Source organism: Drosophila tropicalis, unplaced genomic scaffold, assembly GCF_018151085.1.
Source record: "Drosophila tropicalis isolate 14030-0801.00 unplaced genomic scaffold, ASM1815108v1 contig_158, whole genome shotgun sequence".
Taxonomy (NCBI): Eukaryota; Metazoa; Arthropoda; class Insecta; order Diptera; family Drosophilidae; genus Drosophila; species Drosophila tropicalis.
Genome location: NW_027172602.1, coordinates 6,894,240 through 6,911,785, shown reverse-complemented (window position 1 = coordinate 6,911,785; position 17,546 = coordinate 6,894,240). Strand labels below are relative to the sequence as shown.

Genomic DNA, 17,546 nt, shown 5'->3' with positions numbered 1-17,546 from the left:
CAACAACGTATCGAAGGGTGTGGGGTGATGGTTGGGTGAGAAGTAAACAAAAACAACAACAATATGAGTATTAAGGAGTAGCCAAATTCATTGATTGTCTATTTAATTAATGATTGCATTGATTACCACTACTAACTTTAACTTTGTCAACACTTTTGTGTCCTTCTAACTTTAATTACTTAAGTCTTAAGAGAGCATACAAGTGTGTATTTACTTATATGACTAAAATTTGCACGTTCTACGCAAAGATTAAGATAAGTTTGTTGTCTGTTTGTTGTAGGTTTGTTGTCTTTTGTATAACTTTAGTAAATTGAAGAAGATCCAAAAAGAAGAGTAATCTAAACAGGTGTATTTATTTATAGACCAATTATATGGACAAAAGTTTTTTTGTAGCCCGTGCTATATAATCTATAGAGGGTTCTCTTATCTTACACATACATACATATGTATGTAACAATATTCTCAACTAAATTCAATTGGAAACTAGATAAGTAATAGTAGGTTTTAGGGGTACTATAAGTAAAGCACAACTTGCTGTGTGTATGTATGTATGTAAGGGTGTGCTTTAATGATGCGTAATGCATTGTGGGGACGACCGATTTTGTCGTTTTTTTCACGTATTGTATAATATGTGTATACAATGTTTAATAATTACAATGTACACAATGCACATACATATAATACACTCGCAATGACAATAAAATGAGATATATGGATGAGAGGAAACCTTCGTTCCAAAAGCAACAAAGATTTTAATGCGAGCTAACAGCACGATGTCAGATTAACAACAAATCGTGGAAGTAAAGAAGGGAAAGAAGCCATATCCGTGGAGAAATGAAAAATGTATCCGATTCTTTTCCAAAAATGCTGAGTAAATAATTCTGAGGAAATAAGTATAGAGAACATAAATTCAATTTCATTAAGAAAATGGATTCAATGGAGAACGCAGTAGATTCGATTGAAAAACAGAAACTGGAGCATAAATTCAATAGAGATTCGATAATAAGATTCGTTAGAGAACATATAAATCGTTGGAGAACATAGCTATAATAGGGGTTCGATAATCCAGATTCAATAGAGATAATATAGATTAGATGGATCAGAGGTCGATAACAAGATGTGTTGTAGGACATCGAAATCGATGGAGAAATAGAGGTTCGATAACCCAGATTTGATAGTGAAATCAAAAAATGGATAGAGACTACAAAGTTGATACAATTTAACATTCAATATAGAAAACATAGATTAAATAGAAAAAATTACGATACGTTAAAGAACAGATGCAGTGAAAGTGCTTTCGATTGACGAAATTCTTATTCTGGGAGACCAAAAGTCCTGCAGCACCTTCATTGAAGTGTTCAAATTGAAAGAGAAAGCACCTTAAGAAGTAGTAAAACACACATTAATTTTCCAGCAAAGTATTTTTCAATTATTGATTTTCTCATTTATTATTGTTGTGTATGTCGTCTTTATCGTCTTTATGTTAACCTAATGAAGTTTCTTTGAAGTTTTCCTTTAAAGAGACGAGAGAGAGAGAGAGAGAGAGAGAGATGAGACCTTATTTCCCAATTTTCGGCTTTTCTTTTGTGGCGTGGAGGAGGTGTAGGAGAAGGAGGCCAACAACATCATCAGCTGTGTGCCGACGACTGACCCCCATCTCATTTGCTTTACCCTTACCCAAAACGTCCTGTCTTGCTCCTCCCTGTCTTTCTCTCTCTTTCCCCTAAGCAAGTACTCTACTTTTATCATGTCTCTTTCTATCTTTCGATTTTGGCTTTCGGCTTGTCTCGGCCATCAACCACAAATTAAATTTCCCAAGCCGCCGGGCACATTGCAAATTTAATGGCTCACAGACAAGCCAGGACAACGAACAGCAGCGAAATACTAGAATAAGGAGAATGAGGATAAAAATGAGCGACAAGAAGAAACGTTATTCGTTATTTTTGTTGTTGTTGTAAGGACGAAACCAGAGAGACACAGGGAGGAGCAGTGGGAGGATGCGCGAGACGAGTCATAAAGTTTGTTTTTAAAGTTCCCATCTATGTACTACATTCCTCCACATCCTCCCTTCTCCTCCTCACCCACACAATGTTTCCCTATACCCCGCCCCTAGTATCCTCATCTTCGCAGTCTTCTAGTCGTCCTCGTCGTTGTCCTCGTAAAAAGTTTTGCGCCTAAAAGGCGAACACGAGGTGAAGTATAATAATCAGCCATGGCGGCGGCGACAACTTCCTCTCTTCTCCCCGTGCTGTTCTCTGCTCTCCATCGACTTCGTCGCATAATTCACCGATTACTCTCGGGGGGATTCATAACAAGGCAAGGCATGACCATCCCAATTTCCCTCCCTACCGACTTTACTAACTTTTCTCCTGTCTTCTGTTCACCTCTCTTCTCTCTATGCCCAAAGACCAAAACAAAAATCAATAACATTTTTGCACTGCAGCAAAAAAAAAAAAAAAAAATAGCAGAAAAGAAAAGAGAAATACTGAAATGGAGAGACTAGCTGAGAGAGAAAAGAAAGAGAGAGAGAAGTGGGTGGAGAAGGAGCAGGAGGTTAAGGCAGGCAACACAAACCAGAAGTAGCCGTAGTAGGCAGACACCGTTTGCTATTTTCTCTTTTCGACTCTTTTTTTTTTTTGTTGTTGTTGTTTGTTCTTGTTCTCCTTCTTCTTCGTCTATGTACCGTTTCCTTCCACACTTGCTCTGCATTTTAGTGTGCCCCAGGACGAGACCTGTGTGAATGGTCGGGAGGTTGAAGAAGAAGAATGGACAGACGGACGGACGAACGGGCGGTCGGGTCGGTCTAGTGGCTGTTTTTTCTTTTTCATTCTATTTTACCTACCCACATATCCATGCATACATATACATATACGAGTATATGTGGGTACATAGTATGTGTTTATGTGTGTGTACAGCTTTCATCTCTGTTAGTTTTTCATTATTATATATGCCACACACACACTCACACACACATACACACACATGCAGACACTGGAGCAAGGCGTGGCTGGCTGCTTCTGTAGGGGGGTGGTGGGGGCAAGGAAGGAGGATGCTGTTTTTGTGTGTGTTGCATACAAATACATACATACATACATATATAGGAGATGTATGGGAAAAGTATATTGCGCACATAACAGTACATGGGTAAAATTCCACCCGTTCCCTTTCCCTCTCTACCACCCTCACCCTCTCACCTTGTCACTCACTGATGACTCCTCTTCTCCTCTTTGCCATCCCAATTCATACGTGGCTTAAAAATTTTTCATCAACAAAACATAAAATACAACAAAATGAAACTAGAAGCAAACAAGAAGAAAATAGACAAAAATAAAAAGAAAAGTATTTTTAAGCTGTGGCAAGTTTTAATTATTCGATGCAACTTTGTGGCGCATTTTTTCTTCTTTACTTCTCCTTTTTTGTGCTTGTTTACTGCAGCATCCCCCTAGACCTACCACCCTCGTTCCACCCCTTCACCGTGGTTGGTTATTTACTTTGTTTGGGAGGGCAACTTTAAAGCATCGAAAGGAATGCGAAACTCAACTTATTCGGGGGATGCCAAAGAAGTTAAAGAACTTTACCCTAATATTAAAGCCAACAAAATATGCAAGGAATTACAAAATTGTTTGGCCTTTATGCTAGAATTATGTATAAGTATATAAGCAACTTATATATGTGTATGTATTTGTGTATAATTAAAGCCAATAATCTAAGTCGAAAAGTTTCATTAGAGATTAATTTTTAGTTTTTAGGATTAAGACAATATTTTAACTTTGATTAAAGAAGTCAACTTCTTTGATTATAGATTATTTAAAATTTAAAGTGATGGAACCAGAACCAATGTTACTAGTAGGCAACCTTTTGGTAACACTCTGTGTGGACACATTTTAATTCGGTTTTAAGAAGGATTTTGTTTATATATGTGTGTGTGTGTGTGCTTTCAGTTTTGAGTTACAATTTGAAAAGCTTCATTTCCATCTACATACATGTGTTTTATTTAATTAATAAATTAAATTTTATGGCAGGTTTTTAAATTTTAGTTTTGCAAGTGTTTTTTAAAGGAATTCGATCTGTCTTATGTAACCTTACCTTTCTGTCTTCATAACTAACTCATATTGTCCGTTTGTTTAGGACTGTGTATTATAATATTGATAAGAATTCGATCCTTATTGATCGATTGTAGTTGATTACAGCTTGTCTTTTTACATGGCTAAGGCTCCTCTATCTTAGTTAAACTAACTAGTTAATCCAAATTGGGCTTGGATGGGCAAAGACCGGTTGCAACCAGTTGGATTTTTCTAGAAACAAAAAGTATTCTGAACCAAATGAAATGCATCTTCCTTTTCTTTATACATATATCCCATATACACCTAAATGTATGGACATGTATGTACATATGTATGTATATAGAGTAGAGTAGTAGACAAATTTCTCTTGATACCAAATGATTTGCATTTTATGGAAAGGAGGCAGAGCTCAGCAACAACATTTTTCACTGAAGCGGAGCAGTTTGAAGGAATTACGAAACGAAAATTTCTGAAATAAGTAAAGTTCGTAGCTTACGTTGGGTGTGCGGGTGTGTGTGTGTGTATAGAAAAAGATGCAGGAGATAGACGATGATGAAAAGCAAAAAGATTGAGGGTAGAAGGTTAGATATACATTTAAATATTATACATAACTTATTGGTTATGCAACAAAAAACCTCTGTTAAACGATATATGTATGTATGTATAAAAAGAATATTGTTGTTTGTTAAGGGTTGTGCCGCGGTGGCGAGGAATGGGGGAGGTTGAGTAACTCTTTATTCCAATTTTATTCGAACTTACTCCCCCCACACACACGATCCGCCCATCATCATTCTTTTTTTACCCATTCTCCTTTTCAATTTTGCAATTTAAAACATTTCTTTTATTTATTATTTGCGCAAAAGACAGAGAGAGAGAGAAAGAGAGGAGCAAGACATAACAATTGCTAATTTCTTCTTTGTCTCCCCCTCCTTCCTTCTTCTCTTTCTCCTTCTCATTTCAGGTAAGACTATACAAAAACAAAACTGTACAAAAAACTCTACAAAATTTTAAAACAAGAATGGATTGCTAATCCTAAAAAAGAATTATGCGAAACAAAATACCATGTAGTCTAGTGTATTAGAATATTGCATTGCATTTTCTATCTAAACTAACCATACTGTCTTTCTTTTTGTTTTCCCGGCTATTTTCATTAAATATATGTATGTACATTTTCATAATCTTGTCCTGTGATGTCATTAAAATTGATATGAATCAATGTAGTATATATGTATGTACATACATAAATACAAATAATGTCCCATGCAAGACAAGTGTGTAGTTAGTTAGTCTAGTTTTGGGAACAGGAGCGTTGGCGGTGAACGGTCGGAGGAGGGGCTTATGTCAATTTTAATATTGATGCATGGGACTTGGCCGAGAAGAAGACAACCCAACAACAATACCACTCCCCACTACAACAATAACAACTCTATATGTACATACATGCATCTGCATCCGACTGTCTTTATATTCATCTCTCCTCTCTCAATTCATCCAACTATCCTCCATCTTTATCCATATCCATCTATTCATCCATCTGTCTATTCATTTAAACATCCATCCATCCATCTGCCCATTCCGATTGGCTTTAAAAAAAAAACTTAAATTATCTACGAAAATAGAGTAATAGAGTACAAATGCAGCAGAGGCAGAGTAAATTCGCAGAGGGGTGGGGGGCAAAAAAAACTGCATGAAGAAGAATCGTTCGAAGAAGAAGAACCACGACGTCAGGCCTCTGCTACTGCGCTGCCGTCAGTGCTGTCCGACATGTTTGTTGCCAACTTGAATGCGAAACATGTTGCGTATCCGACACGTTTCATGTTGCTGTTCGTTCGGCAACATGTTGCGTATTAATCTATGTTGAGACCGCATGGTTTGCTTTTTTTTTTTTTTTTGCACGAAAATGAACGGGATAGCCTTAGCATTTGCTATCTCTCTCTATGTCACCATCAACTCGCTGGCTCCCGCGCTCTTTGTTGTTATTATTATTCTACGTGTGTGTGTGTGTGTGTTTGAGTCTCTTTTTGAAGATGACAAACGAATGCGAGGAAAACTTTATGAGGGAAAATTGGCCAAATTGAGCAAATTGGGGGAGGGTAAAACGATCTCATTGAGGTCAAGCATAGATCCATTTCAACAATATTTTCTATTTCTATACCATTCCCACTACCCACCCTCCCCATCTGCAACATTATCATCATCCATAGAAATGGAAGGAATTTCATTTCATTATGAAGCAATTTATTTTGTTACAAAATAATGTGGGGAAGAACGATAGAGAGAGAGATTTACTTACTCTGACTACCAGGAAAAGACTAAAATTAGACTAAACTCCCTTTGCTATAAATTTAAATCTATCGATAAATAGGTTGTTATGCGACTGTTATTGATTATTATTAATCGAAATATCCTCTTCATTTATCTAATTGCAGGTCATATAGGACACTTGAGCAGCAGTCACAGCAATATGCCAAGAGTCTCGGACATTTGCAAGCACCGCCCCAGCATCACGCACCACTGCAACAACAACAACAGCAGCAGCAGCAACAACAACAGCAGCAGCAGGCTCCGCCACCGCCCACATCTCAACACCAGCAGCAACAAATGCATCACCATCACCACCATCAACAACAGCAGCAACAACAACAACAACAACAACAACAACAGCAACAACAACAGCAGCAGCAGCAGCAGCAATCTTCAAGATCGGCAGCTAGTCCCCTGTCTCCGCCAAGACCTGGCCCAGGAAGTGCTGCTGCTGCTGCCGCAGCGAATAGTTATGCCAAGTTTGGAGATGCTCCACATAGATTTATCCAACAACCGGCAGCCTATAGCATTGGTCCAGTGCCCAGTGCATATCGCGACAATCACTATACGCGCATATCCCAACAGTTGCAGGGAGGACCGGGGCCATCCGAATATCAACGTGTGGCAGCGCGTGCTGCTGCTGCTGCAGCAGCTGTTGGTGGTGGTGGCAAAGGTGGCGGCGGAGTTGTCCAAGTTGGTGGACCACAGTCTGGCGGTGTATTGGTTATGGAGTCATTGCAATCGTTACAGCAGCAACAGTTGCAACAACAGCAGCAACAACAACAAGCTGCTGCCTCATCTGGTGGTGTTCCAACGAATAGTAGCAATAACGCTGCTATAATTGGTGGTTTGGGGCGTATACTGATGCCACAGCCTTACCCCGGCGAATATCATTTGACTGCGGCGGTTAATCAACGCCAGCAACAACCACAACAACAACAACATCAGGGTCCACCTACAGAATCCTCGATGGTGGTCGGTTTAAGTCAGCCGTATAAGAAGCAACGGCTAAGTGATGCATCTCCGGCCAATCCCAGCAACATGAATCACCTGCCACCACAACAACAACAGCAGCAGCGATCCTCGCCAGCTCACCAACAGCCGCCACCGCCGCCACAACAAATGAATAGCAGTAGCAATCGCCAGCAAAGCAATCATGGTCCAATTTCGTATCATATTTCAGCTGGAGGTGGTTCTGGTGGCGTAGGTGCAAGTGGAGGACCTGGTGTCAGTAGTGCATCAATATTAACTCCACTCTCAATGCTGAAAGTGGATACATTGCCACCGCAACCGCCACAGTTGACAATGTCGGCAACGCTTACACCAAGACTCACTGCATCAGTGGTATCCTCAGCGGCACCACCCTCCTCAATGGGTGCGGTAACCGTTTCAACTGCGCCAGTAGTTCCTGGTAGCAGTAGCGGCATTGGCAGCAGTATGTCCACCTCGGTTAGCATATCGTCATCATCCTCATTGGCTTCAACCACCAGCTCCTCATCCAGCACAGAAGCGTATCATCCACAGGTAGGAAAACAAAAAGAAAATAATTTGTAGTGGGACAATAAATTTGAATGATTTACTTTCCTTTTTTTAAGGTCGAAGCCATCTCACCCACTTTGCCTAGCGATAGCGCTGAGGAACGTGGTCGCACCACCGCCAAGGAAGATCTACTCCAGCAGATCCAGAAAGTGGACATTGAAATCAAATGCGCCGAAACCACAATGGATACGCTACGCAAGAAAGAGAAATCCTTGATGGAGGACGCAGCGGTAACCAAGCAACAGAAGGTAGCAGCCGAACAAGCAGCTGCCGCCCAAGGTGACGAGGTTATCGAATTAGCCTGGCGCACACAAATGCTGGCCGAGAAGATCTATGCGGCGAATCGTAAGACCGCAAATGCCCAACATTCCATGGTGAGTCGAGCCAATGGCCTGGAACGTGAGCATCATTCCTGGCTACCGCTGTACAATCAGCCGCTGGATGTCGAGGTCCTGACAACGCTTATCAAGCGGCATCAGACACAGGTGAAGGCGCCCCTCTTAGTGCACATATGCAAACTGAAGGCCGAACGCTGGGAGCACAATCAGAGTCTGGTTGAGAAATATACCAAGGATCAGGCCGATTGGCAGCGCCGATGCGAACGTGCCGAATCGAGTGCAAAGCGAAAGGCGCGCGAGGCCAAGAATCGGGAGTTCTTTGAGAAGGTCTTCACGGAATTGCGCAAGCAACGCGAGGACAAAGAGCGCTTTAATCGCGTGGGCTCTCGCATTAAATCGGAAGCCGATCTCGAGGAGATTATGGATGGTCTGCAAGAGCAGGCACTGGAAGATAAGAAGATGCGTTCATATGCGGTTATACCGCCTCTCTTGTACGATGCCCGGCAACGTCATTGCGCCTATCACAATGAGAACGGACGCATTGAGGATATGGTGGCTGTGCATCAGGAGCGCAAGGCTCTCAATATGTGGACAGCCGGCGAGAAGGAGACCTTCAAAGAGAAATATCTACAACATCCGAAGAATTTCGGCGCCATCGCCGCCAGTTTGGATCGCAAATCACCGCAGGATTGCGTCCGCTACTACTACCTCAGTAAGAAGACAGAGAACTACAAGCAGCTGTTGCGTAAATCGCGTCAGCGCACCCGCAGCTCTCGCAATCCGGCCAAGGCTCAGGCCCAACAGCCGCAGTGCATCATTGATTCACTGACAACGGGCGTTACGACCCGCCTGCAACGGGAGCAGCAGCAAAAGTCCGGCAATCGTTCATCCGCCGTGGCGGAACGTGAGCGCGCCGAGCGAGCCGCTGAACGGGAACGTGTGGCCGAAAAGGCAGCAGCAGATGCAGCCAAAGCGGCAGAAAGTGCCGCCGAGAAAGCAAGTGCGGTCACCAAGGCTGTTGAAGCTAATGCTGTTAGTGAGAAGGTTGCCAAAAATGCAGCAGCAGCAGCAGCGGCAGCAGCGGCGGCAGCAGCTGCAGCATCATCATCATCATCGGCAGCAGCAGCAACCACAACAACTACTACAACAACTGCGGATAAAAATGCAACGTCGACTACGTCGTCAGTGGATGCAAGTAAAACGGCATCGACAGCGACGGCATCTGCATCTGCTGCTGCTAGTGGTGATAAGAATGCCCAAGCAGCAGCAGCAGCAGCGGCGGCAGCAGCCACATCTGCAGAGATCTCAACCGGCAGCACAAGTAGCAGCGAGGCCAAAGCCAAAACCGCTGAGGAGAGTGCGGCGACAGCAGCTGCAGCTGGAGGAACTGCATCCACAACGACAGGAGGAGCTGCAACAGCAACAACAACCAACGCAGGAACACAAAATGCCGTTGCAACTAGTGAAACGGCAACAGCAGCAGCGGGCAGCGAATCTGCCACAGCGCCCAAGGCAAAGGCAGATGTTGCCAATTCGTCGGCAGCGGCGGCAGGAGCAGATGCCAGTAAAGTGGCATCTGAAGTACCCGTTACAACGTCCACGGAATCCGTTGAACAGTTGGCCAAAGGTAAAACAAGTGCCACGGCCACTAGCAACGACAGTTACAATGGTAAGTAGTCGCATGAACAATATATTTATACTATAGAAATTATTATCAACATTTGTGTTTCTTTAGCAGTTAATAGTAGTAGTGCGGCCACATCCTCAGCAACAACAACAGCAACGCCGGCAGTTAGTGTGGCTCTCAATGGCTTTAAGCCTGGCTATCAGACTCTTATCGGTGTAATGGCCGGCAATGTGAAGGCGTCAGGCACAGGAGGAGGACACAATAGCAACGATGAAACGGCAATAGCAACATCGACGGCAGCAACAACAACCCAAACAACATCCACATTGGGAGGAGGATTGGCAACAACAGGAACGACAAATGCAACAAATATTGGCGATAAAATCGTCAAGCAAACGGCAACATCGTCTTCATCTTCATCTGCTGCCACCGCCTCTCCCACCGTCGTGAGTGTGTCAGAGCACGGCAGCAACAGCGTCGGCGGCAGCCTAACAACAGCCACAACAGCGGGCAATTATTTGGGACAAAAATTAAAGGCAGCCCAAGTAGAAGGTTTGGGTGCCGGCAATGAGATACACTCGGATGTTAGGTGAGTTAAAAATGTGAATTAGAGTGAGATGACAGAGTCATAATTCATACAATTTCTTATTCTTTTGTTACAGTGATGCCAAGAAGAAACGTTTCGAATTGACATCAAATGAGGCAACTAATGTAACGTCTAACGTAGCTAGTGCCAACGCTGCTGCTGTTGCAGGAGGTGTCATTAACAATAACAACAACAACAACAATAGTGTGATCGGCAGCAAAATGAATGCCAAGGATGTGATAACAAAGCCAACACAACCAACACCAATATCATCATCATCATCAGCGGTAGCGGCAGCGTCTTCATCATCAGTTTTGGTTGCCGGTTCATCATCTGTTACTCCTTCAATTGCATCATCAGCGCCCTCCTCATCGTCACCGATGTTGCTCATTAGCGCTGCATCGATTATGTCAACGGCGGCATCGACAACACCAACATCAACCACAATGGCCACTTCGTCCACAACGTCCATGCCAATGCCCCTGCTAGCTGATGGCAGCAATACCAATGTCAATATGTTAAATGCCGGCGATGTGATGGCTCTGGATGGCGGCAAAGGTAAGTCCTCAAAGAGAATATTTTGTTATAAAAAGATTACATCATCCTTGTTCTTTCTGGCTGCCTTTAATCAAAACCACGAAAAGATCTTCTTGGGGTCCCTTAAGAGTAACATATCCCCTGTGAGCTTTTCTTTCAGTGTACATTTTTGTAAGCTTTCGGAGAGCTTTAAGGATATTTCCTGAATTCGTTGTAAGCTTTGTAAAAGCTTTCCCTTTGTTTTTGAACCACTTTTGTTGAAAGCCTTTTCAAAGCTTTTTGTGGTGGGAGGGGGGTTGATGGGTTGGAGAAGGAGGGCAGCAGAAAGTCCTGACAACTTGACTCTTTTGTCATCTTTTGTCGTCGTTTGGGTTGTGGTCAGTGGAGCCCATCAAAAATGCATTTTGCCTGGCAATGTCCTACAATGCGCTACGGTACAAGTCTGTCTGCTCCTCCTGCGCCACTCTGTCTGTTTAAACAGAGCTCCTTGTCCCTCCTCTGGTCCTATCTGTCTATCTGTTAGAGTAGCCCGTTTTTCTCCACTCGCGTCGATTAATATTTTATTAAAAACCATGCCTCAAGTTATGTTGAAGGAGCGAGTGAAAAAAAATGAAATCGAAATGGAGCAACGGGATGATAGAGTAGTTAAAAGGATGCTCGCTCAATTGGTATGTTACTTCTTCTACTTCATTTTTTGTTTTCTTCCCTCTCCAGGGCGAGAGTGGGTTGCGGTTTGTTTGCTATGCCCTTCTCCTCCTCCTCCTCATATTTTTGCCATGTAAATAGCCAGCCAATCTCTACCCCTATTCTTCTTAGTCGTATCATGGACAGCGGTATCATCATGGGAGTAGGCAAGGATCGCTAGACATTAGTAAAAGGGATGAACTCTTATACTGTTACCCTCCAACTGTTATTAGAGAAAGTCTCTTGCCTCTATCTCTGTCTCTTGGCCCTCCTTTTTTGTTGCGCCCATGCTGCTGCTTTTGCCTTGTGCTTGGCGGCTGTCTGACTGACTCCTGCGGCGGCTCTCCCTCCTTGGCCTTGTTAGCTGTCATCTCCCTGGCGAGTTAATTAAACTCAATTAAATTAAAATTTTTTTTTTGTAAACGTCTTTTTTATTATGCAAGTGATTTAATTTAATTAATAAATTGACGCAACGATTGTGTTTACTCTGCAGCCAGCTGCTGCGTGCCTTCGTTTGACTCCTTGCCTGCCCCTGCCCTGCCCTGCCCTGATCTCCTCCATCAAATGTTGCTCCTTTTTTACGTGGTCCAAAAACTAACGAATTGAGAATTTTGTTTTATTTTTTTTTATAGTATTTATGATAAGTAGAGTAGTTAGTATGTATATTTAATATATTTTTGGTAGTCATCAACAAGATTTCAACGATTTTAGATCGTTTGATAAAGCTTAACAATTTGATATGCATTTTCTTTTTAATTTGTCTTTTTTGGTTGTGACTTTATTTGAGCGAAAAAAAAAACGAAGTTTGCTTATTATGTGCGTGTGTGTGTGCGGCTGTTGTGCGGGTGTGTGTGTGTGTAATTGTGTTAAATTCGTAAATTTCATTGCCAATTGTTGTTGCTGGTGTTGTTCCTAAGGCTTAGATTGAGTTTTCAGATTGTTGTCATCTGCTGCATTACTTGTTGTGGTTGTTGTTGTGGTTTCTCTTTTAGAGCTGCTTGATGAACTTGCTCCTCCTCCTCCTCCACCAGATACTCCTGAACTAATACTGTTATTGTTATTATTCGTATTGTTGGCGTTGTTGTTGTTGTTGCTACTCGTATTGGTATTATTATTGTCAGCTATTTCATCAGCATGACAAAGTTTACGATGTTTATGTACGAAATAATAACTAGGAAATTTACTGCCACAAGTTTTACAAGGATAATATTGAACATTCATATCCAAGGGACGCACTTCACGACGTAAAAGTGCTGCAGTTGTTGTTGCTGCTGCTGTTGAGGATGTAGCTAATGTTGCTGCTGCTGGCATTGTTGCTGATGTTGCTAATGATGATGATGATGTTGTTGTTAATTGAGTTTTATTGGTTACTTGTGGCAATATGTCCAACAATATGGCTGCTGGCTCAACAGATAGTAGTTTATTCTTTTCACCCAATGATGTTGATGCTGCTGTTGTTGTTGTTGCTGGTGTCAAACTGAGTGGATTTAAATGTCGTTTGGCATGCTTTTGATAGCAATATTGTGATTTGAATGTATGTTTGCAATAAACACAGACATAAAGCTCTTGATTGCAGCCAGTTGTTGTTGTTGTTGACGATGTTAGAGATGAATTGCTAGATGATTGTTGTTGCTTCGTGCGTGAAGATGTTGTTGTGCCAGCAATAGCAGCAACATTCTCATTTTCCTCCTGTTGCTGTTGCTGCTGCTGTTGATGTTGTTGCTGCTGTTGCTGCTGTCTCTGTTGACTGCTTATGGCCTTGGCCATTTGCTGATGGAACGAATAACTTACACTTTGCTGTGTCCTTTGCTGCTCACCATTATGTATTGAGGAGTCATCTTGATGGGCCTCCGGCTTATGGCCATAGGCTGTATTTAAGATGCGTCGAAAACGCACTGGACCATCACAGCTGGCCACATCGATAATGAATTTTGTTGGTGCTGGTGTTATTGTTGTTGTCGTTGTAGCCGCTGTTGTTGCCTCAATCAATTGGCTTGCTGGCACTGGGGCCTTGGCCACTTGAAGGCCCAAACCACCACCACCACCACCACTTGTCTGTGATTTTCTTGTAAGGGATTTGCGTGTGGAACGTGTTTTAGGCATTATTACTTTTTGTTGATTTATAACTGTTTTATTGTTGATTAGTGGAGCTGCTGCTGCTGCTGCTGCTGCTGCTGTTGGCTTACTGATCTCTGTAAGTGGAATGGCAGGTGGGGCAGGTGGTGCAGGTGGTGCAGGTGGTGTGGTTGGTATTGCTAACGATGCCGTAGCTGGGGAAGGAGGCTCCAATCGTTCTATATTGAGACTAGCTGCACTGCTACTGACCAAAGAGCTAACCACTGAGACATTACAATCCATATCCATATCAATATCGTTACTTTCCTCGGCTTCTATATCTTCGACATCGGTATTGGTGTTGCTATCAATGAAAACTTCAATGTCCTCCTCATCAGCAGGTGAAGTAGCCATTAAATCTCCTCCACTGATTGGTTGCATATCCAAACCATGATAGACTGATGATAACGCTGACGGTGGTGGTGGTGGCGGCGGTGCCGGTGGTGGTGCTGGTGGTGGTGCCAATGGTAAGAAACCAAAATTAGGCATTGTCGCCTTACTTGGTATGGGTCGTATTATCTTTGGAGCACCACCAACAGCTGAAGGAACACTACTAGCTGGAGAAGTTAGACTATTGCCATTTAAATAGCCCTCCGTTTGGGCACGAGCCAGAAAGGAACTAAATGAAGAAACAAAGACAGAGAGAGAGAGAGAGAGAAGGGGGAGAAACACTTTATCGATATAGGAAACCATTCGAAATCCCTGACTGTTAACGCACCGACAAATTTCCAAGGCCCGTGGCATATGTAATACATGTGTGGCCAATAGCACAGCAAATATATTATCCACATTCAAGTCAAGATAACCCGTATACATATAGGTTAATAATGGAGCGAATTGCTCGGCAGTGACATTGCCCAAATATAATATCATTTCACCGCCGCCGCCGCCAGCGGAGGTGCTGTTGGAGTTGGTGTTAATGGCAATCCCCCCCACCAGGCGATGGCGTTGATGATGATGAAGATGTTGATGTGGCATTGGTCTCATCTAAACGTATGGCTGATCGCAAATAGCCACTGTGCATGCCCAAGACTAGAGCATGGGCCACAAATCGTACACTACCAGGTCCAGGACCAACTTCCAATATGACATCAGGTGGTGTGGACAAACCACCGCCACCACCAGCAATAGCACCACCATTAACAACAGTTGAGATGTTGCTGGTGTTGCTGCTGCTGCTGCTCCCAGTTAGCCAATTGGTAAACATAATTTTTGTATTTCAACACAGCATAAAAAAAGAACAAAAAAAAAAAAAAAAATTCCGAAAAAAATGGAAAACGACTCAAAATTTAAATGAGGCGTATAATATCGGAGAGAAGATAATGTTGGTCTATAATTATAGCGACAACAAGGACGTAAACTTAAACGTGAACGAGGACGTTTAAAACGACGCCGACAATAACAAACGGCAACGACGACGACGAGGACGATAGCGAGGATAACTCAACTCGGTTAGAGGACAAACTGATGCCGCCTCGTGGCAGGACTCGAGTATTTATAGTCCCTGGTCCATAGGCAATCGGCTTGTTGCTGCTGCCGACTCGAGTCGATTCGATTCGGCTGCGGCGGCAGTGGCAGTGGCAGCGGCTGTCGTTCTGTTGCCCCGTGAATGTTGCATTTCTTTGTTGTTGCTGTTGGTCGGTTTAATTGGTTTGTTGTGTGTGTGTGTGTGTCTGTCTGTTTGTGTAAAGTGCTTGGGATTTGATTCGGTTTCAGTTTTTAATTTCAGCAAATTAACAAATATTCACTTCCTTGCCGTCTCTGTACCTCACCGCCACCCCAAACCACTGCCAAAACAGCAGCAATGGGAGCGGGGTTAAAAAGTATTGCCTACATTTGAGGGCTCATTTCACCAAAGAAGATAATCTACATAGATCCGATTTTGATAAATATTCCTTATTATTTAAATAATTTCGAATAATATTATTTATTATTATTTTAATGTTTAGTTTTAATACTCACTCTGCTTTTTATATTAAGTTGGGGATGCCTGGAATAAGTAGTTGGTGAAATTTAGTTGTAAATATTAGAACCAAAAATCTGCGGCTCTCCTTATTTCTCTTAATGTTCTTATATGTAGTAGTAAAATGTTAAGAATATCAAAGGTTCATGTTGTGGTTTTTATTTTATTTTCAAGTTCTCTCTCTCTCTCTTTCCCACTCTCTTTTTGTTTATTTATTTAAACTATTTCTTTTTGTTTTTTTACTTTTATGAATTGTGAGTTGACCGTATGGCATTTGGCATCTGATGGTTTATAAACCATTTTTCACCTCCCTCTCCACCCCCATTTTCATCTCTGCCTGTATCTGCATGAGATATCCGCGCGGGCAAGTTCCCCATCAACCCAACGAAAATGTTGCCTCAATCGACTTAATTGATTTGTGGGCATTACCAACACATATTTACATAATGCATGTGTGTGTGTTTGTTGATTTTGTTGGTCAAGTTTGTATGCGTGTGTGTCTGTGTGTGTGTGTGTGTTATATCTGTACCTGTCCATATATAACTTATGTTCTCTGTTTAACGATTAGTTTTGCCAATCAGCTATTAGCTTACATTTGATACCTTTACATTATATACATTGCATAATCTAGATATTTTCTTGATTAACTATCAATGATTGACGACGACATTGAAAGGCATCCTCGAAATTGAAAGTTTTTTAAAAGTTACTTAAATAGTTTATACCAAAATGTTCTCCATAGTTTATTTCTTCTTTTCGAGACAATGTTGATTTTGAACAGTTTATTCCAATATATCATTCGATAGATTTGTAACCATTTTAATTCAGTTTCTTCTACAAATCTCGAAGGATTATTTCTTCATCTCATGAGAATTTCGATTCTCAATTACTGTATGCCTTTCTTCTTTATGTGTAGAAATTGTGCTTAAGTTAGAGTACTCAATGTGTCGACTTGACGGGTATCAAGCCATTCTCTTAGTTTTGACCAAGATTTCAATCACAATTTCGTTGGTCATTTTGACTGACTTTTAATTACCGTTACTAGTTGTGCTGCTCCTTCTGCTTATCGGTTTATTTAACCACAACTACTAACTCCTTCTCGTATAAGCCCTTTCCCTCTTTCCTGCCTGTCACCCCCACACATTCATTCATTCATCACCACACAATGTGACAAATTTGTCAGGTGAAATAAAAAGAAGAAGGAAGGGGAGGGAGCGGACCAAAAAGGAAAACGAAGAAAAAAGGAAAACAAGTTGAACAAGTACATTTCAAGAGATTTTCTGATATGGCAATTGGTCAGTTTGGTGGCCTTTTACTATAACCATTTGCTGTAGTAGTTGTTGTTTACACACACTGTTTGTGTGTGTGTTCTTTTGATAGGCTAATTTAATTAACTACAAAAAAAAAAGAAGCAGAAGAGGGGAAAAAAAGGACAAGCATCGGATAAAACCATATGAATATACAAAACTGTCGGAGGACTCTGTCCGTCCGGTTTGTCCACTTGTTCGTCCGTGCAATCTGTCTCTCAGTTATTGTCCATTTCGATTTAACTTCAATCAAGCGTTAACAATTTTAATTAAATTATTTCCAAATGTAATTATAAATGTGCGTCATGCATAAATTGTGTTATTAATTTATTTTGTATACCCCCGCAATGTTGCCCACAATGGCACGCCTCCGCCTTCACCTCCATCTCCGTTTCCTTCAACCATTTACACAATTACATATACACTATGGTGAATCGTCGTGGTTGTTGTTGTTTCCGCTTCTCCTCGTGGTCTGGTCAGGG

At 42.0% G+C, this 17,546-nt stretch overlaps 2 protein-coding genes across 2 annotated transcripts in view; one reads left to right on the top strand and one right to left on the bottom strand.

Annotated features, from left to right (window-relative positions):
• The window catches only part of Smr (Smrter), a 59,926-nt gene that overhangs the window by 25,523 nt on the left and 16,857 nt on the right, over positions 1-17,546 (top strand). The window contains 4 exon segments of the mRNA XM_068296307.1: positions 6,494-7,892; positions 7,964-9,914; positions 9,984-10,461; positions 10,535-11,016. Of these exon segments, the coding sequence (XP_068152408.1) occupies positions 6,494-7,892; positions 7,964-9,914; positions 9,984-10,461; positions 10,535-11,016 (4,310 nt within the window).
• On the bottom strand, positions 12,204-15,233 carry LOC137581915 (uncharacterized). Its single transcript, XM_068296318.1, is given in 3 exon segments — positions 12,204-14,413; positions 14,513-14,734; positions 14,736-15,233. Coding segments are annotated over 3 exon segments (2,310 nt in total). The 5' UTR covers positions 15,002-15,233; the 3' UTR covers positions 12,204-12,591.